The sequence below is a fragment of the Cydia fagiglandana genome, chromosome 22 (genome assembly GCF_963556715.1).
Source record: "Cydia fagiglandana chromosome 22, ilCydFagi1.1, whole genome shotgun sequence".
NCBI lineage: Eukaryota > Metazoa > Arthropoda > Insecta > Lepidoptera > Tortricidae > Cydia > Cydia fagiglandana.
In genome coordinates, this window is record NC_085953.1 from 11,634,652 (window position 1) to 11,658,153 (window position 23,502).

The following is a 23,502-nucleotide window of genomic DNA, read 5'->3' on the forward strand; positions in this document are numbered from 1 at the left end:
CCTTAAACAGTTTTTTGACAAGTTTCTACAGATTATTTGTTACGAATAAATATGACATTGGTGCATCAAGGCGGTTTGTTTACAGTGTGCTAGTGGCGCCCCCTACGCAGAGTTTTGCGTAATATACTGAAAATGAAAAACATAGTTATTTTTCTATAATTTTCTATATTATTTGGTACATGATATTAGTCTATCCGTCCAACCATAGGGAGCTATAGGCGCCGCCGGTGACTAAACTTTAAAATACAAATATGGCGGCGCTTCCGGCCAGTATAGTTGCACGATAGACGACATCCACTTAACTACTGTACAACATAAGGTTTAGACTGTTTTTTTGACGGTCAGTCCTAAAGGGTTCCTTGATTCTGATGAAGTTCCTCCATTATGTTCCTTGACATGGTTGTAACGAAGTTTTCATATGGTCAATAAGTTATTAATTATTATATGGTTGTTTTCTTGAAATAAATCAGCCAATACGGAATACACTTATGTATGTGATAATTGCCTATTTAAATTCATTTCTATAGAGATATAACGCAGAATTGACCGTCAGAAAAACGAGCCTTACATACATCCCCAGAAGCTTAACTAAAATGGCGTAATAAAGCACGCTACAAATACAGATCCATACATAGCTCGGACACAAAAACAGCACATTCAGAAACTGATATTGATATCAAATTGATCTGTTTCTAAATGTGCATATAGATAATAAGTAGACTATCGGGAGAACGCACTAAAGCCCAACTCTTGATATTTCCAAAAATGTATCTACGAATGTATGACAGTACTTATAATAGCAATTATATACAGTAGAGTCCGGTTATAACGACGCCCAAGGGACCGATGATATTACGTCGTACTAACCGGACGTCGTACAAAACGAACTGCCAATTTACATATATGTTTTAAATCAAAAATCATTTTGTATTTATTAATACGTATGCGACAATCAAAGAAAAAAGAAAACATTTCTTTTAAAATATTTTTTTACATTAGTATTACGACACCTTGTCAAAATGGAGAGACTTGTGTGTTTAGTTAGAAGAAGCCACTTTTCAAGGCGAAGGCTTTTCAAGAAGCCGCAAATTACTCGAATCCCGTAAAATAAAAAGTCGTAATTCTTGAGGATCTAATCAAGATGACGTTGTTTTATCACACAGTTCCTATGGCCACTTTCTGTGTCCATCATCAGATCAGCTCGAAGTTACCTACCAAAATATTGCATTGTTACCCAACTTACATAATTATGTATGTGAAGTTTAAGCTCAATTGAAAAATGGGAGTTGGTTTTATTTAGTTTGCAAGTTTACGAAAAGTCACATGACTATTTCATCTTGCTCCGTATAGGCAAAAGGGGGGAGGGGAGTTGGGTGCGCTGGACGGAGTAAGCTTCTTACCAACAATTTATTTGTAAAAACTACGTCGCTCGTCGTTGTAACCGGACTTGACGGACGGATTTTTTGTCAATTTCCGTCGTTAAAAGCAGTCAGTCGTTATAAGCGGAGTCGTTATAAACGGTTGTACTTTCATAGTAGCTTGTACTAAAACCAAACAAGTGCCTATACTTACGTCGCTATAAGCGGTTGGTTGTTATATGCGGAGTCGTACTAACCGGACTCTACTGTAGTTTGTCATGTCACGCGTCACTCACAACTTACATTCCTGTTGAAAGTGACTGCCTGCTGTATATGCATGTATGCACCGTTCACTAGTGTGCGTCTTGCTGCCGCACACATGAATCAGTAATAAACGATCTATCCTACGAGACACGTGTGTAGCTAGCTACATATCTATCACTACCACGATGACAAAAATATACGACATGTTACAGATTTGTATATTTCTTTCATTTATACCAGTCAATACACAGGTTTTTAGGCTTACTGCCGACATCGAAAACCGTTACCTGCGACAATCGCTCATGATTATTCGAGCAATAGAGAGGCAGATAACGAAATTATGTTGACCCTCTGATCATGTAAGAAAATGAAATTTAATTTATGTTGATTCGCCTAAGATGCGGACTCTCGATAGTCGGTAGATCGTCAACGATTGCGTAAAAAGGCGCGAACTTATATTTATTTTAACAGCCATTTCGGTACGACGACGTGGAAGGTAAGCCGATGGACTTTGAGTATTTTTTTTAAATAATTATGAAACTACTTCGTCAACATGCAGAACATTATGCGTACCCTTAAATCGTCACGTTAAACCATTGTGCGTACTGCGAAGTCGAGTAGAGAAAGATCAATTACCATAAAAAAAAACCCTAAAATAATTGCCTTTAAAAAACGTGCTAATCGACAATATGGTACCTCCTGTTATTCTTAAGGACGTGGTGTCAACGAAACGGTGTCCCTTTGTTTCCCATAAAGTTTTAAGTCATAATGTATTGTTTGTCATATCATCGTGAGTCATAAAACTGAAACCGTTAACTTTTCAGGATTTTTGTAAGGTTATTATGTAGCTAGGTTGGGTTAGGTTAGGTTTGTTTTATGACAATCTTGAAAAGTTACGCGTTTCTGAGAAAAACCAATTATGACTTAAGGAAATTCGGACAAACAATACATTATGACTTAAAACTATTTGGGAAACAGTAGAGACCCCTAGGAAACACATGGCCGTATTTGCCAAATTCATGTTGCGAGTGACGCAGCAACGCGATAGCAAACCACGAAGTGAATTGCGGGGCTCAGCCTACTTATGATTTAGTTACAAATGTTGTATATATGAGATTATTTTTAAAACCGCATCTCTAGCCTCCTAAGACCCAGAATAATTACTTGGTTTCCTTTTTAAATTTGGTACCTTGACTTATTTAATGAAAGTTAATTTACGTTTTGGAATTAAGCTTTTATAAAGGCCTCTGGGACTCGGGGGGATATTATCTTAGCTTCAAGTTGGTTATGCTGTTTTTTTCGGTTGTATTATTTCTTTAGTTGCGTTATATTTGGCTTGGTCAAAATTAACTTTCGTACCTTGTGATAAATTTCATGTTTATATCCCTTGTGTAGTTTCATACATTTCATATAATTCAAGTAAAATACTATTTTGTCCATCGCCACCACCCACATCGCGCTATGCTAAACTAATAACAATCCAAAACATAAATACGAGACTAACTCAATGGCCAACGCAAACTTTATTTCATACGCCTCAAGGTTCAAATTTGTTTGACAATTTCATCTTCACACTCAAAATATTGGTCAAATGTCTAAGGACCATGAATTTCATTAGACTAGGCTTGTTATGTAATGGCGGGATTACACATTCGCACTCTAATCTTTGTATTACGCCAATTTTCCTAAAAATCGAAAGTAATTTTATAATGTTGTCCAATTCTTGACGAAGTTATCGACATTATTACCTAAAAAGAAGATACAATAACTATTAACAGTAATAGTATCTTAGTTTTACGATCATCACAATAATATAAATCAAAAAGATTAGAAAAATTAAATTTAATATTCTGTAATAAAATAACAAATGTGTAAAACCAGCATTAATACATGGATGATAAACAAAAAGTAATGTTCAGATATTTTATCAAGTTTCATATTTAGGCGGTATTTTTATTCTTATCGGTACAGACAATACTTTCATTTTATCATTCACGAAAACAATTACAATATTTACCTATATATCAGGGGTCCATTTACCAAAGCCTGCTCAGTTACGCAATAATCAAATTTTTTGTCAAATAAATGTATTTATTAAACAAAAAGTAAATATAGGTAATAAAAAAAAATTGCTTACATTCAGTTAAGGCGCGCGGGCGCAAGCTCTTAAAACTAAGCGAACATCGCCTTAATATACATCAACTACAGTAACATTTATGTACATGTCCGTCGAAAAGTCGACCTTATGCTATAAGAACACAGTATAATATCCCTCGTGAAAGGATTGGCCTGTACTCACTCAGATCTTAGGGCTACCACACACCAGCGTCTTTCAAGCGCCGACGTCTATTAAAAAAAAAGTCAGCGCTATGGAAAATGGCGTCGCTGCGTAGTTGCGTCGAGCAGCAACCATAGAATTGACTAGACGCCGACGCTAGTGTGGGGTGGCCCTTACGGTACATTCACACGGAATTAAAACCAAATATCGAACACGTATGGATACACCGTAACGCGTAGTTATTAAAACTGAGTACGTCGAGTGATACCGACCGATCCTTTTCAGTACTGCCCAATGATTTCTAAGATTGCTACTAAAAGTAAAATATAAAGTCTAAAGACTGAAGATTCTTATTAGAGTTATACCAGCATTTCCCAAATTATTGAAAATTGAAACATAAGACGAGATGCCGACCGATTGGGCTATTTCCATCGTATTTTCACGGAAACGGGCGAACGTATTTTGCTACTTCAGTTAGTCTCGGTACAAAAATTACTGAGGTTGACTGAAGTAGCATGATAAATACGAACGTTTCCTAGAAAATACGATGGAAAACAATTATGCACTACGTCTGTACAACTTTTTAGAGCATAATCCCAGATCCATTGAGCAATACTGGCGGCCGCGCATACACTAGTCAACATGGACACGGTATAATCTAAACGCAATATGATGTTGCCTTTATGTCAAAAAGTCTGTTGAAATCGTTAACTTTATGTCAAAAAGTCAGTATAAAAAAATACTTAGTACATCTCATGTAACTACTTTTTTATAGATGAGTGTAGGTTGTTTAAAATGGATTTTACGTCCTAGTGTAGAAAAGTAAAATAGGCATTTTATTTTCGACGTATAATGGTCCTCGTCTAGCGATTCGGACCGATAAATGACCTCGGATGAGATGGGTTGTTTATGTATTGTATTATATAATAGATCGAAGCAAAATCTGTTATCTAGATTTGTGCCAGAGAAATAATTTTATATGTTGGTAATCATACAACATAATATAAAACAACTTTAGATTTGTCAAAAGCTAGTTGTAAAAAAGCTAATAGTTTCAAATTGAGCATCATCCATATAAAAGTATGTAATTGTGTGCGTGTTGACGCGTGAAGCGAGGGCATCACTATAAGGACGCCTTTAGAAACGGATTATCAAATTTAAACCTTTCCCCGTACATGGAAATAGAGTTGAAAATCGTTAATTTGTTTCTAAGACGCGAGACAATGACTGGTCGGGACTGCATTAGAAAAATATAAATAATAAGGCCTAGAAAGCTAGTTCCAACTGTCCCATAGGCCAAGCACGTGAGGCCGAAGGCTAAGCACGCGAGGCCGAAAGCCGAGCTACGGGAGTGCAGTGCGCAGGCACTGAAGCTGAGATAGATATGTTTTTGACTTCAGTTTTGACACCGAAACTGAAGCCTATAACATCCCTATCTCAGTCGCTTTTTCAATAACATAGCGAAATATACTCAAAGGCAACCACAAATGTGTAGCACTAACCTTCTAGGCCTTTTTATTTTACACAAGTATATTTTTTCGAAACGACACACCGCCCCCTAGCGGGGGAAATCCAAAGTACAGTAAACCGCTTCAACGAGGGCGAACATTACAAACACGCACAAACCTCTTTTAATTTCCAAAAATGTACCAATTCATTTTAAAAAATCGTCTAGAATTGTTTTACTCTTAAAAAAATATTTACAATTTTTGTCTATCGCACTTCGTGAGTGGCGTATTTAGAATTTAATATTATGTTTTAGTAAATCCCTAAGTCCGTCATAATAATAAAACGATAGAAGTGAGTAATTTTGAGAACAGTACTAAATTTAGGTATACTAACTTGACACATGAAAGTTTCTTGACTGTCCTGAAAATGACTTACTTCTGTCACAATTTCCATACCTTTAATAAAATCACACTCCTTGCCCTGTCTGTGTTAACTGACAGAAGAAACAGTAGATATATTTCACTATAATCAGATCTTCCATCGAATATTGATATAACATAAAAATGTCTTGGATAGGAAATAGTAACAAAAGAAATTCAAATCATCTTCATATGATGAACCTCACTTTGTTCGAGTACAAGTTTAAAAAATGATGATGATGATCATTATCATCATCATCATATCAGCCTTTTATCGCCCACTACTGAGCTTAGGCCTCTCTTCGAATACGCCACTTATCCTGGTCCTGGGCCAATCTCATCCAAAAGTATAGTTTGTAGCTTTCTAATAGAACCCCGACGCCTTATCCTTAGTCTATTGTTAAATATAACCCGCAATCTTCCGTATGTGGAAAAATGATAACAAGTAGAGATGCAACGGACAGTTGTTTGGCCGGATACCGGATATCCGGCCTTGGCACTGGCCGAATATCCGGTATCCGGCCGCCGGATATTCGGTCGGCGGAACTATACCTACATTTCGGTTTTTCAGGTGCGCATTCTGCAGGTTTGACCTGTTTCCTAGTAAACGTTCGTTCGCGCGGACTCATTTCTAGGTTCGAAATGAGTGCGCGTGCAAGTCAGTGGAATGAATTGTTTTAAAATAATAAACAAGTACGATTATGACCGTCAAAACTGTCGTCTGTTTCTTAAATCCAATTTTTTACTCCGAAATCAAGCAATGTTACTATCCGGTATCCGGCCGGATAGCAGGTCGCTATCCGGTATCCGGCCGGATAGTAAAATAATGGCCGGATAGGCCGGATACCGGATAGTAACCGGATATCCGGTGCATCTCTAATAACAAGTACTAATTACAGAAAATGGTTTTAAAAAAACTGTTTTTCAGCAACTGGAGTTTAAGGACCACGCCTTTTTAGCGTCGGCGTCTAAGTTAGCGCCATGGAAAATGGCGTCACTGCGCAGTAGCGCGTACGTTGCGTCGAGCGGCAGCCATAGAGTATACTAGACGCCGACGCTCGAGAGACGCTAGTGTGGTGTCATATGAAGATGATTTACTTTCCCGTTTATAGTACGGACATGAGCACGTTTAGATACGAATAAACAACATCCAATAAGTTCCAGTACATCTATGACATCGAAAGTAACACCGTTGATATTTCTACTCGGGGACATGTTACCGGTAATATTGACCGGTAATAGGCTATCTTAGAGCCTCAGTTGTCTGGGACAAAGTGTGACAACGCCGCTATATAAACGTCATATTTTCGAATTTAATTTATGGCGACACCACACTCTGTGCTTGTCGAGTCGGGTCACAGTGAGCTTAAACGGGCTCTAAGTATAGTTTACTTCATTATTGTTTTGACGGAATCTGAATAATGGTTTCAATCAAAATTAAACGCCACAATATTAACATGAGTTTTATAAGTAGATAAAATCGATTTGTTAAAAGTTTTATTGAAGCGTTCGTTGGTGGCCTAAAGGTAAGGCGTGCGACTTTCGAACCAAAACCCGGTTCGTAAACAATAATCGTAACTTGCAGAAAAAATATAAGATATTTAACCAATCGCTTTATTAAGAATATCAATAATTTATTTAAAAAAATAAGAAATACCGATATCCTTCCCCGTTTCTACGGACAATAAGCTCACACATATTTCGTTATTTGAACAAGATCGACACAAAACCTATCTAATCACCGTCGGGATACGGTCTAAAATCCCTTGGCGCATTCCGGAGGGCGTAGTATTTTATATACTCACAATCCAATTTAACTTTATAAATAATTTATAGAAGTAATCCATCGCAACTGAAGACAAATGTGACTTTCCACAGAAAAGGGTACCTTATGGCGGCTAGCGCTTACGTCACATGGCGCCGCAATAATATTGGAGCGGCGTTAATAGCGTAAGCGCCTACCGCCATAAGGTACCTTTACCCGTGGGATGTCACGAATAATTTGTTATTTCTCGTATATCTCGACTGTAAGTTTCATTTTCACGTAAGTCGATTCAACATACGGGTACAGTTTAAAAAGGTGTTGTATTATATATACCGACAGATCGAATATTACATTACTTTCATTATCTTTAGGTTACATTTAGTTATATCTGTATATGATCTTAAAGGCTTCGGCAATCTTTGTGTAGATTATTTTGAAACCAAGAGGTGTATAATGCAAAGTTTTAAACAGCACACAAGTTTTTCTGCGTTTTTAACATTTAATTTATCTCTTCATTATGTTTATTATAGTCATAGAGAAAAGATCATCATAATATCTCTTTTTAAGAGGGGGCTTATTGCCAAATCTTTGTTTTTATATGGATTTTTATATTCATTTAATCAAGGGCAAATGCCATGAAAGAAATCACCCGGAAAATAGACTACACAAGCGTTTCTTTTAATTTTTGCCATTTTTATATATTGAGACCTTTTTTGCCACTTTTGTGTTATTTCTAGTCGGGATCGCGAGCCCTTTTCATCCTTACAGGAGAAAAAAAGTGTCCTAAAATTTCTACACGTACATTTTTCAATCTTTCCTTTTTGTTACCGCCATACAAATATGGAGAAATGATAACACAATAGGAAAAAACCCTGGGACATTTTTTTATCCTATTAGTACTTAGAGGATATAACCAACGGAGACGCCATGTCTAAAATTTTCGGTACAAAATAGTCTGCCGTTTTTTGCGGGGGAGGGGCACATCAAATGTATAGGTACGTCATGTCAGATAAACGTCAGTCCATACATATGGTTGACATGTGGTTGACCATTGGCCGCCTATTTTCGACAGAGGGGAACGCCTGTTAATGGCGGCTCCATTGTTAATTACTCCGAGTATTAGTATCGAAAGAGCTCGTTATTTTGAGTAGGAATAACACAAAAGCGGTAAACAATGTCACAATATATAAAAATGGCAAATAATAAAAGAAATGCTCATATTTGCATCATGTCAATTTTTAACATTTTCGCGCCTATAAAATATTATTTATTTATTTATTTATTAGTCAAATAAGTAACACAGCATTACAGTAAAACCAAGGCACTGTGAAACTACAAAATAAAATACAATAAGTACAAAGAAACTACAAATAAAAACCAAAGACAAATTAAACATTAGATTTGGGCGACGACGTAACAGCTTGGCTCCGTTGCCAATAAATATAAAATCTCTTATCCCCTTCTAATTTCCTGGCTTTACGCCCCCTCTTAAATAGACATTAAAATGTTTGTCAAATCAGTAATTAATAATTTTAACTACATCACACGTAATTATTGACGCTAGTTTGTCTTCTTGATAAATTGCCATTTTCGCAACAGTTAAAATTTAATCTATACGATAATTACGCTAAAATGATGAAATCTCGCGTATTCTAATATTATGACAGTCTTTTCATAACACTTTAAATACTGATTGCGCCACACAGTTTGTCAACTGACAATCGTTCTGTCATAAAATGTCACGATTGTCAATTTTAACCCTTTAAACGCTACACCGTGCGCGGCACGTCATTGTGAACCTTGACGGAAACCTTTAGCCGCCCGTACGTCCAACCTTGCTAAGCAAAATGAAATTTTGATTTTATCAACACCAAGTTCAAATTAGTAGTTAGTAGTCATTAATAGTTTGAATGGAACAGACCTTTTTATGGGTCCCTGGGCTGCTAGAGGCTAGATATTTCTGTAGCCGCGCGCGTTAGTTGACATCTTTAGCGGTCGAAGGGTTAATCTAATATTTAAATCAGAAAACTTAATTGTTTTAGCAGCGCAATCAACATTCATTTCATTATATTATCATGACATTGGTGCCCAAGAAGACACATTACAAAACGATTACACAACAGCGTAAAATTATACTATTTTTAATTTGCCCGAAAGCGACTTAGTTTAGAAAATTTTCATATATCTGAGACACAAATCTATTTGTGACTTTTCTAATTTAATGATTTTTATAAAAAAAATGCGTCCGAGCAAATCACAGAAAAAAATCTTCCGATTTGTAACCGCTTAGACTTAAAACATTTAGTAACTGGAGACGTCATGGCTGTCATTTTCTGTACAAAACAGTCTGCCGATTTTTGCAGGAGAGACGTCAAATGTATTGATTTCTACATGATTTCTACGTAACGTACAAATAGCCATGTCAGTCCATACAAAAGTTTGCACAACTGTGCAAGGTTTTCGGCAGAGGGGTAAGCTCTTAAAGACTCCAATTATTAAATGCTCTAAGCGTTTAGAAGATAGATTATGTATAATTTTACGGTATCGTCATATTCCTAAGGGGTTGTGCACAAATCACGCGAGGTATTTTCGGCTACTTTTTGACCCCCCCTCCCCCTTGGTGATATTTGGTGAGGTTTTTGACTACCCCCCCTCTCCCCACGCAACCTCACGTGTATTTTTTTGAATTTTTTCATTTGACCTAATTTTAAGATAAATAGTGTTGTATTTAGAAAATATTGTTTATTTTTCTATTTTCGTTAAATAGTCTCGCTATTTTGAAGTGCAGAGTGAAGATTTATGTTTAACACATTCAATACCACTAAGTGCTACGGGTTACGCTCGTAGCGCGTAGCCACGGTTTCGTCGTATGTAGCGCGTAGTCGCTACGAACAGTGTACCCGACAGTCGGGTTCTTGGTGTTGAATGTGTTAACAAAACCGAGAAAAAGTATGTACTCATGTGGTAGGTTTTTTTTTCTTAGTTTCGTTTACTGTAGAAAAATACACGTTAGGTTTCCTTATACCCCCCTCCCCCAACGTGAGTTTTTCGTGACCGCCCCTCCCCCAATCGAACCTCGCGTGATTTGTGCACAAGCCCTAATTAGGATTGACTTTAGACCTTTCCGAAGAAGAAATCTTCGTTTGTAACCGTTTTAACCCATCTGTCGCGGGGTGTTTACCGCTCGTCGTTGCCTTTGGCCTTGCGCGGCTTGCCGAGCTGCCGCGCGGCGCACGCGCCGCAGATGTACTCGTCGTCGTCGCGCAGGGCGGCGCGCTGGAGCCCCACGCAGTGCATGTGGAACCACTGGTCGCAGTCGCCGTCGCATTGCACCCAGTCCACTTTGCCTGTGGGGGGAATTTTAAGATAAAGTTCATCGCTTTCATCCGATAGCCCAGTTTATTTCAGATTCCATCCACTCTGAATAGCAGTGGCGGTTTTGCCCTAAGTCCCAGTATTGCTCAACCAATACACAACCAATAGGTATTAAGGCGGAAGGAGTTGAAAATAAAGTTCCGGTTATACTTAATATAAGCTGTTTAGCAATACACTATTCGTCTGGACGCGACATCTAGTGCCAAGTAGTGGTACTGGTACATCAGCTACTTGACGCTAGAAAATAGGAACTTGGAACACCAAGACGCTGCCTATTTTCGTTATCGACATAGTACATATTTATTCACAACTACACACTACACACACTACTACACTACTAAGGGGGAGGCCTATGTTCAGCAGTGGACGTCTTATGGCTGAGATGATGATGACACACTACCATAGTCTGATTCTTATTAGACTATAGTAGTGTGTAGTGTCACAGAATAAATATGTGCTAGGTACAGAAGGTTCACTCTAGCAAAACGCGTTTATTACGACAGATACGACCGCAAGGTGGCGCAAGCGCGAGCAGGCGTCCGTTCCATAGCGGTGCGCGGCGACTACTGTGGCTAGACACTAAAATGGGTGACGCGACGCACTTGTAGTGACGCGACGAAATCACTGAGTGAGCCACGCCTGGTAGGGTATAACTATGTACCTACCGGTGGGTCGGCGGCAGTTGAAGGCGGCGCACTGCTCGTCGTCAGCGTCGCCTGAGGACGAGCCGCTGCTGCTGGCCTCGTCGTCTACCCCGCCGCCCCCGTACCCCGCAGGACTCATTTGAGCGGTTGGTCTATAGGTAGATGCCGAGCGGATCGAATGGATTTACCCGAGCTTGCTTAACTGGACCTTATGCCTTGTGTAATAAGGTCCACAGTGTGGGGGTGTACGTACCGGTGGGTCGGCGGCAGTTGAAGGCGGCGCACTGCTCGTCGTCGTCGTCGCCCGAGGAGGAGCCGCTACTGCTGGCCTCGGCGGCGGCGCCGGCGGCGGCGGCGCGCCGCGCGCCCGTCTCGCGGGTCTGTGCTGCTGGGTGAAACGTTGCTGGTTTATTATAGCAAAGAGAATAGGGGGTGTTACTGCAATGTATGTGGACCCGGGTATGTCCTTAAACTACGTCCAAGGCCACCGGTGGACGGGCAGCAGCGTCCCTCAAATTCGGTGTACTCGACTGCGATCGCCAACCCGCCTGCCAAGCGTGGCGATTATGCATTGACCCCCCAAAAGGGGGAGGCCTATGTTCAGCAGTGGACATCTTATGGCTGAGATGATGATGATGATGATGACTGCAATGTTCTGCCGCCAGAGTGCAGCACTAAGCTAGGTAGTAAACCATGGAGTAACTTATACATACTGCCGGCCTAGCCAAAGTTACGGTCGCTATCGCTTCGACAACGAAAAGCTTTATGTCTCTCTATCACTCTTCCATATTAGTACGACAGTGACAGTTGCGTTTCGATCGCTACGGAGCGTAAGCGATTGACATCTTGGCTATGCGGCTTGTGCCTTTAACTGTTTTTTTGACAATAAAATATGACATTGATGCATTAAAGGCGGTTTGTTAACAAGGGCCTACTAGAGCGGTCAAATCTTACAATAAAAAAACATTGCGTGATGTAGTTCTGTATTTTTTATATATTGTTTATAGTCATTGGAGGAATGTGAGACTATGTTTTGCAAGCAAAAAAAAGTTGTGCTCCCTGCGTAATTTGCAAAAAACTGCAAAAATTTCAGAGTTTTTTCAGTTTTAGCACTTTTATTAAAAAGCTATGGGTTTTTGGTCAAAACTTGCTATGTAACGTTAAAAGAACATTAAATTTGGAACAATTTAAGCCCATGTACAGCGCCGCATGTTAAATTGTTCATGAGATATGGAACTTTAAAAAAAGGGTATTTTTTTCCTTAGGATGAAATTTTTAGTTTTTCCTATATTTCAGGACAAATATCGGCACAACCGCTCATGCTATGAGATATATTGCGATAAATAAAGTTGTAGCAAATTTAATTACCTTTCATTTAAGTGCAAGAAAGGGTCAATAAGTTCTACAGTTCTCTAGTTATCGTAAAAAAATGAAATTGCTTTAATGAGGAAGGCAACTAATGTATTGTTTTTAAGGCATTGTCAAAATCCGTACAAAAGGCAGTACCATCGTCGAGAATGCCATCTACGATTAAGTTTTACCGGCCTTCTCGGATAGCAGCAGAGCGATGTTAGAGATCAACCATTTTTAAAATGCACTCCCCTCTTAAGCACTTCATTCATTCAGTAGGTAATGAAATCAAGATACAAAATGTAGTTTGGCTTGTTTTTAGGCTCCACTTTTTGGTCTTAGCCATTGATTGTAGTCCACGATGCCGATTCTTATTTAAGAATTAGTTCTGGTTTTGATCTTGTTTTGATACGACCTTGACGATAGTTCACGGTGATTGGCGTGGTGTTGACGAAACGCACCGGAATCACGGATAGTCGTGTCAATAGATATCTAGCTGTCGCTTTTTAGTGCTCTTGGCTGTACTGTGAGTCGTGTTAATACAAGATCACGATAATATCCTGTATCGAATATAACCACAACAAATGGATACATCAGAATCGGCTACCATTACCTACTCTAGGTATACGTTTGTGTTATAATCTACGGATTTTTACCAGTAATATCATATTACTAAGAGTCTTAACTACATACAAAGGTGTATAGATTGACAAACCAAATCGGGAATAGAAGAAGAACTAAACGAAACACGTAGTATGACCTAATTTTTATTCAGTAAGGTATAGATAAGTGTGTGTTAACATGATGCATGATCTGCCAAGCCGGGTAGATTGCATACATTTGTTACTTTCTAGCAATGAGATATTCTTTTAGCATAATTACTAATTAGTTAATCATGTTAACATTGAGATATATTTGGTTACGAATTACACATATAGGTACCTACTTAAATATCCAATTTGTAACTCAAAAACTTCAATATGTATTTGCCGTATTTTCTATTAACAAATTAGTCCAATTATTTTTATTTTTAATTGGTCCAGACAATAAATTCATTTGTAAAGTAAACACTGAAATAGTTATTTATAGTTACAACCCGTGGATTGACAACTCACTGAGCAGTAGCTCCACATACATTTAGCCTTAACAGCCATTGGAAAAGAATTTGCATTATTTGCAATATTCCGTGTAAATACGGTAAACCACTGAAGAAGTTATAATATACTGGTAACTTGACAAGACTGAGTCATATCCATGCCTATAGCACAAACATATACTTAGCGTGGGTAATGGTAGCTGATTCTGATGTATCAATTTGTTGTGGTTAGGATATTATCGTGATCTTGGATTAACACGACTCACAGTACACTCAAGAGCGCCAAAAAGCGACAGCTAGATATCTAATGACACAACTTCCAGTGATTCGGGTGCGTTTCGCCAACACCACACCAATCACCGTGAACTGTCTTCAAGGTCGTATCAAAACAAGATCAAAACCAGAACTAATTCTTAAATAAGAATCGGTATCGTGGACTACAATCAATGGCTAAGACTAAAAAGTGGAGCCTAAAAGCAAGTCAATCTACAGTTTGTATCTTGATTTCATTACTGAATGAATGAAGTGCTTAAAAGGGAGTGCATTTTAAAAATGGTTGATCTCTAACATCGCTCTGCTGCTATCCGAGAAGGCCGGTAAAAGTTAATCGTAGATGGTACTGCCTTTTGTACGGATTTGGACAATGCCTTAAAACAATACATTAGTTGCCTTCCTCATTATAGCAATTTCATTTTTTTACGATAACTAGAGAACTGTAGAACTTACTGACCCTTTCTTGCACTTAAATGAAAGGTAATTAAATATGCTACAACTTTATTTATCGCAATATATCTGATAGCATGAGCGGTTGTGCCGATATTTGTCCTGAAATATAGGAAAAACGAAAAATTTCATTCTAAGGAAAAAAATACCCTTTTTTTAAAGTTCCATATCTCATGAACTATTTAACGTGCGGCGCTATACATGGGCTCAAATTGTTCCAAATTTAATGTTCTTTTAGCGTTACATAGCAAGTTTTGACCAAAAACCCATAGCTTTTTAATAAAAGTGCATAAACTGAAAAAAACTCCGAAATTTTTGCAGTTTTTTGCAAATTACGCAGGGAGCACAACTTTTTTTTGCTTGCAAAACATAGTTTCACATTCCTCCAAGGACTCCAAACAATATAAAAAAAAATATAGAACTACATCACGCATTGTTTTTTTAGGAGATTTTTTTGTAAGATTTGACTGGTCTATACCGGGAAACGCGATAATCGAGACTTAGATATCTGCCTCTTTATCGCTCGAATATGCAAGATGATGATGATGATGTAAGAGTGATAGAGAGGTTAGATAACGAAATTTCGATTTTGGTGTTTCGCGGTGGCGCTTCCTACGCAGAGTTTTGCGTAATATTTATTTATTTATTTATTTTAATCTTTATTGCACAATACATGAAGGTACAAATGGCGGACTTAATACCTTAAGGCATTCTCTACCAGTCAACCAATGGGTCAAACCAGAAAGATTAATTAGGTGCAGTGTCTTTAAAGTAAATGAATTTGTTAACAAGACTCTATATGAATATAAACTTACACATATACCCTATTCCCTATTTCCCTATTGAAATAGAGGAATATTGTCAAAGTAAATTATGTAGTCAGTACATTACTGCCATCTTTCGACACAAATGATTAACACTTTTATAACGCTATTTCACTTTCATCCTTATTTTTTCACTGATATACGTGTTAAATTTGTTAAATGTCAAAAAGTATCGCCGTCTACTCGAGGGTAGGCCAAAGGTATGGTGCCATCTTTTCGAGCGATGGCGCATAGTAATTCATCTTGCGGCCCGGGGTTACAAGGCAAAACCGTTATTGCGGACCTCGTAAAATAAAGGTTGAGTAAAGGCCTGTGCACACCTGCTGCGTGTGCGTGACGTGCACGTGCGCGTGCGGCGTTGTAGTATACAGATCCTTATGAGAGACGGCACACCGCTTGCGTGACGTGTGCGTGTGCGGCTCCAACATTTTAGCGCACGCACACGCGCACGTCACGCACACGCAAGCCGGTGTGGCTCGGCCTTAAAGCTGGTATAAGAACCACCCCACTAGCATCTTTTGAGCGTCGTCGTTTAGTCAGCGCTATGGTAAATGGCGTCGCTGCGCAGTTGCATCAACGTTCGAGCAGTAGCCATAGAGTTGACTAGACGCCGACGCTCGGAGACGCTAGTGTGGGGTGACTAGAAAGGATAGTAGATTGTACCTGAGCGTTGTCCCATCCTGGGATGCCGCGCGAGTTTGCCGCGCGCGGCATTCTTGCGGCGCTCTTGCCGCGCCATGTAGTGTTTGCGCATCATAAGGCCCGAGCCGGACGAAATTCCCTGCGGACAAATCAGTTATTAATAAATTTTAAATTAATATACATAGTTAACGTGCCATGGAGCGTATTATATTTGTCAAATTGGTGGATCGAGTACGGAACACTACTCTACGCTCCAAGACTCAAATTGTCGATGTAGCTCGGAAGGCAGCTAAGCTAAAATGGGATTGGGCTGATGACGTCTGCCGAATGCCAAATGAGTTGTGCGGCAAATCACTTCAGAGAGGGAGCCGGAAAACTCAAATAGGGGGATTCGGCAGACTCTGCCGGCGATGGCGGGATGAACTGGACTCCTTTTTGAAGGAGTGGCTAGACATAGCATTGGACAGAGATTTGTGGAGAAATTAGAGGTAAGCCTTTGCCTAGCAGTGGGATACGACAGGTCCCAAATAATAATACATAGTCATTTTTCATTCGTATATTTTTTTGTTTTTACTTACCAGATATTATGATGACAATTTGATCGTTCCGTATGTCCTATAGATACATTTCGTGTAGATGTGTACATGCGCAGTTTCATTGTTTGTGTTGAGATAGAGGCGCGCGTGTTGAGTCTATTTTTCGGACAGTAGGAAGACACTCCTGACTTCGCGCAAACTTGGCTCCGTTCGACTCAGCAATGCTTTGAGCAATTGTAAGGGTTGACATAACTTGATGTCCTTTTAACGTGCACGATTACAGATAAGGGGTCATCCATTAATTACATCACACCTTTAGGGGGAGGGAGGGGGTCAAGAAAATGTGACATATTGTGACATGGGGGAGGGGGGGACACAAACTTTGTGACGTCACTTTAACTTCATTAGTACCGTAAAACGGGGTGAAAAGACACGATTTTCAACTTCAAGGACGATTTTCACCAATAATCCAAATGATAAAAGTAAAAATTTAGACATCATTTTATGAGTCTTGGTTAGTTCTTCAATTTTGCATTTGTGAAATCAATTTTGACCCAGCCAATTCAGAGAAAATCAAAGAAAACTGCCTGTTTTCTCCATATCCTTAAAACGGGGTCGATAGACACAAGAAAGGGTTGAATAGAAATAAGAAGTTTTAGTTGTCATCGGCATTGAATTTGGTCATTATACTCATTATTATGTTCTCTATTGGCAAATATTATATATATCTGTTAAACAGTTATTTGATACAAAAATATTTTATCGTGTCTTTTAACCCCCAAGGCGTATTTTTTTACCCTTTTGTGGTATCTAATCACCCCCTATGACGTAACTATTCACCCCATATGCGTGTCCATTGACCCCCTTTTCACGTATAATTACTTGTTAATAGTTTTTTGCAAAAAAATGTTTCATTATAGAGAAAATTGGTGATATTATTTATTATTTAGGTACTACAGATACTATATTACCAGGTTAGCTAACTTTAACTACGTTTACCGCTAGAACAAAGTTCAGAGAGGCTTCATTTCTTACCTCGGTGAGGCCTTCCTGTAGAGTCAAAAAAATCTAACTTTTAGGCAGTTTGATTAACTTCTTTTGTTATCAATGTAGAGAATAAATAGTCTACTATATACGTATTCCAAAAAATCTGATTTTAGAGATGTACGTTTTTGAATATAACAACTTGAAAGAAAAAGTTCAAAATTTCTCTATTCACCCCGCGATTTCTCTTGACCCCGTTTTACGGTAATCGAAAATTTATTTAAATTATTTTATTCGCTGTACATTTAAATAACAAGTTTTTAAAACGATAATCGTTTTTATTCGTTTAATTTTCTTTCCTAAGCAGTTTTGGGTTATAAAATTACTAATATTTATATCGTCAAAAATATTTTGATATAATATTAATAATTCTTAGGTACTTAATTCGATTTTGAGATTTCGTAGAAAAAATGTGACCTCACACTAGGGGGGGAGGGGTTTGCCAAATGTGACCAAGTGTGACAAGGAGGGGGGGAGGGGTAAAAAAACCTAGAAATTCGTGTGACGTAATTAATGGATGACCCCTAACTATTTGAATTTAGATTATCCTAAATAGTCGAAAGGTAAATCATAAGTTAGAAAGGGACGTCACGATTCGAACCTGAATAGGATAGAATAGTTTCTTATCCGTAAACACGCAGACAGTAGACATACACAGAAAAAACATAGTGGAAAATAAAGTGTCACGAAATGAATCGCTGTCCAACTTCGGTTTAGTAGGAAGGGTCCTCTCTGTAGGGTAGTAGTATTAGTTATTCCGTGTCTCTGCGCTCGTTACCTGTTTCCTGTTGAGATAGTTGGTGGTGGTGGCGGCTTGGCGCTTGGCCGGCTTGGCGCCGGCGCCGCGGCGCGCGTCGTGCGGGGGCGCGCGCGCGCGCTTGAGCTGCTGGTGCGGGCGCGGCGCGCGCGGGCCGCGCTTGCGGCGCCCGGCGTCCAGCACTCTGCGCTCGTTACCTGTTTCCTGTTGAGATAGTTGGTGGTGGTGGCGGCTTGGCGCTTGGCCGGCTTGGCGCCGGCGCCGCGGCGCGCGTCGTGCGGGGGCGCGCGCGCGCGCTTGAGCTGCTGGTGCGGGCGCGGCGCGCGCGGGCCGCGCTTGCGGCGCCCGGCGTCCAGCACTCTGCGCTCGTTACCTGTTTCCTGTTGAGATAGTTGGTGGTGGTGGCGGCTTGGCGCTTGGCCGGCTTGGCGCCGGCGCCGCGGCGCGCGTCGTGCGGGGGCGCGCGCGCGCGCTTGAGCTGCTGGTGCGGGCGCGGCGCGCGCGGGCCGCGCTTGCGGCGCCCGGCGTCCAGCACTCTGCGCTCGTTACCTGTTTCCTGTTGAGATAGTTGGTGGTGGTGGCGGCTTGGCGCTTGGCCGGCTTGGCGCCGGCGCCGCGGCGCGCGTCGTGCGGGGGCGCGCGCGCGCGCTTGAGCTGCTGGTGCGGGCGCGGCGCGCGCGGGCCGCGCTTGCGGCGCCCGGCGTCCAGCACTCTGCGCTCGTTACCTGTTTCCTGTTGAGATAGTTGGTGGTGGTGGCGGCTTGGCGCTTGGCCGGCTTGGCGCCGGCGCCGCGGCGCGCGTCGTGCGGGGGCGCGCGCGCGCGCTTGAGCTGCTGGTGCGGGCGCGGCGCGCGCGGGCCGCGCTTGCGGCGCCCGGCGTCCAGCACTCTGCGCTCGTTACCTGTTTCCTGTTGAGATAGTTGGTGGTGGTGGCGGCTTGGCGCTTGGCCGGCTTGGCGCCGGCGCCGCGGCGCGCGTCGTGCGGGGGCGCGCGCGCGCGCTTGAGCTGCTGGTGCGGGCGCGGCGCGCGCGGGCCGCGCTTGCGGCGCCCGGCGTCCAGCACTCTGCGCTCGTTACCTGTTTCCTGTTGAGATAGTTGGTGGTGGTGGCGGCTTGGCGCTTGGCCGGCTTGGCGCCGGCGCCGCGGCGCGCGTCGTGCGGGGGCGCGCGCGCGCGCTTGAGCTGCTGGTGCGGGCGCGGCGCGCGCGGGCCGCGCTTGCGGCGCCCGGCGTCCAGCACTCTGCGCTCGTTACCTGTTTCCTGTTGAGATAGTTGGTGGTGGTGGCGGCTTGGCGCTTGGCCGGCTTGGCGCCGGCGCCGCGGCGCGCGTCGTGCGGGGGCGCGCGCGCGCGCTTGAGCTGCTGGTGCGGGCGCGGCGCGCGCGGGCCGCGCTTGCGGCGCCCGGCGTCCAGCACTCTGCGCTCGTTACCTGTTTCCTGTTGAGATAGTTGGTGGTGGTGGCGGCTTGGCGCTTGGCCGGCTTGGCGCCGGCGCCGCGGCGCGCGTCGTGCGGGGGCGCGCGCGCGCGCTTGAGCTGCTGGTGCGGGCGCGGCGCGCGCGGGCCGCGCTTGCGGCGCCCGGCGTCCAGCACTCTGCGCTCGTTACCTGTTTCCTGTTGAGATAGTTGGTGGTGGTGGCGGCTTGGCGCTTGGCCGGCTTGGCGCCGGCGCCGCGGCGCGCGTCGTGCGGGGGCGCGCGCGCGCGCTTGAGCTGCTGGTGCGGGCGCGGCGCGCGCGGGCCGCGCTTGCGGCGCCCGGCGTCCAGCACTCTGCGCTCGTTACCTGTTTCCTGTTGAGATAGTTGGTGGTGGTGGCGGCTTGGCGCTTGGCCGGCTTGGCGCCGGCGCCGCGGCGCGCGTCGTGCGGGGGCGCGCGCGCGCGCTTGAGCTGCTGGTGCGGGCGCGGCGCGCGCGGGCCGCGCTTGCGGCGCCCCGCGTCCAGCACCCGCGCCACCCGGCGCCCGCACAAGCCGCGCGCCGCGCACACGGCGCTCCACACTTGCGCCTGCTCCTCTAGTTGGACCTGCACATACCGCATTTAAATGAGGGGCATCCCGTGACCTGTCCCGTTACGAAGTTACGAATGCATTTTGTATCGATTTTAAGTCGATGATGACTTTTCACATTCATTGTGACAGAAAAAATTACTCCTGCGAAACTTAAGAAAATTTACGTCGTTCCGAGACGATACTACAATTTAGTAGCCCGGCTCCTGCGTAAATATACAGCGGATAACCGGTGATCCGTATAAATGACATCAACTTTTTCCTTTCTCTATGTCGATTTGACACAAAATAATTTCACACAATTGAATACGCATTGATAGTAGCTGATGCCCTTTCATTCAATTTTATCCAATCTATTGATTACTACAAAAATTAGAAGCAAAAGCCAATTTCATACAAATTACACAAAGCTCTTAACTTAAAAAATAAAACAAAGAAACATTCAGTCCAAATATGTACAGTGCTTTCCTCAAAATATGCATTACAACCAATAACCTACAACTTCAAAAATATGCTATTACAAACAATAATGACAATATTTCCACACACGTTTGAAACAATACCAGTATGATTACCTCTAGCAAATCTCCTTCCAGCATCAAGTCCTCCAGTTTCTGCAAGAGCCCCGGCGCCAACCGCGCGCCCGGCGAGCGCGGCGTCGCGCTATACGCGTGCTCGACGCTCGCTGACGACCTACAACAATCATATTGTTAACAATCATATGTTTAACGTATATATCTATAGACTAGCCTTCCAATCACTAAGGGCGGGTTGCACCATGCCCATTTGATGTGCTGATCATGGCTAAAGATGGCGCTAACGAACGCTAACTGCATATTTGGGTTGCACCACGCCTAACGTCTGTTAAAAAGTTACGCTGCCCTTAACCGGTCGTAGACCACTGGTTAACGATTTTACCGCTTGATAAAAATGGCGGCACTTTATTGAATTTGTCCGTATTTCATGAATTTATATTTGATTTTTCAATAATTTTAGGAAATATGTTATTTAAATTATTAAAAAAATATTAATAACAATAAAATGTGGAGTTTCTAAACGCAAAACGTGTGACAGTTGACATGACTAGCTCTAAAAGTCATTATAATTGGGAGACGATCCGTCTTTCATAAATACATTAATTTATTTATAGTTTAAAAGAAATGTGCGTGTTTTAAGTTTAAATTGCGTGCAAAATGACTCAAAGTTGGAGTTAAGACCAGATTGACGTTATCAAAGGTTAACAACTACGTCCCATCAGATGAAATTCGACGGCATATAATGTCGGCACTACTTACTTGTCGCTAGGATGGTCATTAAAACCAATTAAAGGCTTCTAATTATTGGCATCAAGATAAAAATGATAAATCCTTTGGACAAATCCACCACGGACGAACTATGATATTCGAAAACAGCGAGATGGCACCTATAACCATCTACAAGTCTGCCTCTGAAAATCGTAACCCGCTACAGAAGTGAACTATGTTGTTTATACGTACATAAAACAAGATGCGAAATATAAAATCAAGTATTTTGTGAAGTATGGCAAGTGTGAAGCAAATGTATTGGGACAATTCCAGACTAGTTGGCATAACTAATAGGTTATAATAAAGTGTCAAAAATGTGTAATGCAAAAGTGATTATAATACTTCAACTCCTACTTACTTGAGTTTTATTTGCTTTTACAACATAATCTTATTCATAACCCTAAGAAACAACAACTTTCCAAGTAGGCATTAAACTAAAATAATGTTTATTTTTGGAGCTATCTTTATTTGAATTGCAATTACAACTACAAGTGTAATTTGTGTTGCTTCTAATAGGATCCCACACCCATTATCAACATAGCATGGCAAAGCATCCTTTAGCACAGCGGTCGGCAACCTTTTAGCAGCCAAGAGCCACATAGTAGTTAACTTAAAGTAGTCGCGGGCCGCACTTTGTTAATATTTATGACTTTATCAGACATTGACGTTTGTCAATATTACATACAAAATAGCCATGGAGGCTCTGCTCTGCTGCTTTAGCATATTACCGAGGTAGGCATCCTTACACATCGAGCTCTGCTTGTGAATACCAAGGCATCCCTCTGGCATGTACAGGTTTAACAAGGTATCTTAAACATGCCGAGGTGTTCTTAGTATTTTTGGATACCTTGGTATGCTTGAAATGCCCGAGGAATGCTGCTTTCCTTGGTAATAAAAAAAGCCAAAATATATATTACCGTGCCAAGGTGATACTGGCCGCCAAGCTTATTAAAGTAATTATTCTGGAAATATGGAACATACATGAAAACCACTGAGTTGTTTTAAAGGAACTTGTATATGCTTGTCAGATGCAGAAAGGAACAATAGCCCTATCTGCATCTGACAAGCATATCTATTGACAAAATTCAAATATGTAGGTATTCTGTAAGTAGGGCTCTTCCACTATAGTCAATACAACATTTGCAGTGACTTTAAAAATACAAAGCAACATTTATAAACTTTTCATACAACTAACTGCCAATACCTGGGTCAAATAAAATATAATATGGCTTGTCTTCTGTCACCTGAATTTTATTTGTGTTCAACCAGTCTACATTGAAATTATTTGAAATATAATATATTTAACCATAGCCATGTATTGGAAATAATGTTCCAGTACAGTACCTACTGATTTAACCTACCTCAAGTCCCTATATACATAACATTTAAACCTAACATAGGTACCTAAATAGCCCTGAATTTGTCACAAGAAAAGGCTTTCGGTCTGAATAATTTTATTTTATATGTTTTCTCCATACCAGCTTTTAAATTATTTATCTACACCCGAAGAAAGAAAATATAAAAAAAATTTAATAACCAAGTTACCTGTATGACTGAAAATATAATAACTATGATAGGTAGGTACTTAAATATATTTGTGAAATAATAAATTATGTCAATAAGTTGTTTATCTACTCTCCGGATAACCTTTTACCTTCATTAGTCACTAA

General features: G+C 41.4%; 1 protein-coding gene and 1 long non-coding RNA gene across 2 annotated transcripts in view; both read right to left on the reverse strand.

The window, feature by feature from the left end:
• Positions 1-145: 145 nt before the first annotated feature.
• On the reverse strand, positions 146-10,135 carry LOC134675481 (uncharacterized). Its single transcript, XR_010099749.1, has 2 exons — positions 1,804-10,135; positions 146-1,682 (listed from the first exon to the last, which is right to left on the reverse strand). It is a non-coding gene; the product is annotated as an uncharacterized LOC134675481 (long non-coding RNA).
• A 572-nt stretch (positions 10,136-10,707) lies between these two features.
• LOC134675457 (lysine-specific demethylase 5-like) overlaps positions 10,708-23,502 on the reverse strand; it is a 79,061-nt gene continuing 66,266 nt past the window's right edge. Inside the window, exons 27-31 of the mRNA XM_063533726.1 lie at positions 21,104-21,221; positions 20,306-20,545; positions 16,209-16,326; positions 11,806-11,940; positions 10,708-10,880 (exon numbers count right to left, since the gene is read on the reverse strand). Of these exons, the coding sequence (XP_063389796.1) occupies positions 10,711-10,880; positions 11,806-11,940; positions 16,209-16,326; positions 20,306-20,545; positions 21,104-21,221 (781 nt within the window). The 3' untranslated portion in view covers positions 10,708-10,710. The remainder of the gene's footprint in view (positions 10,881-11,805; positions 11,941-16,208; positions 16,327-20,305; positions 20,546-21,103; positions 21,222-23,502) is intronic.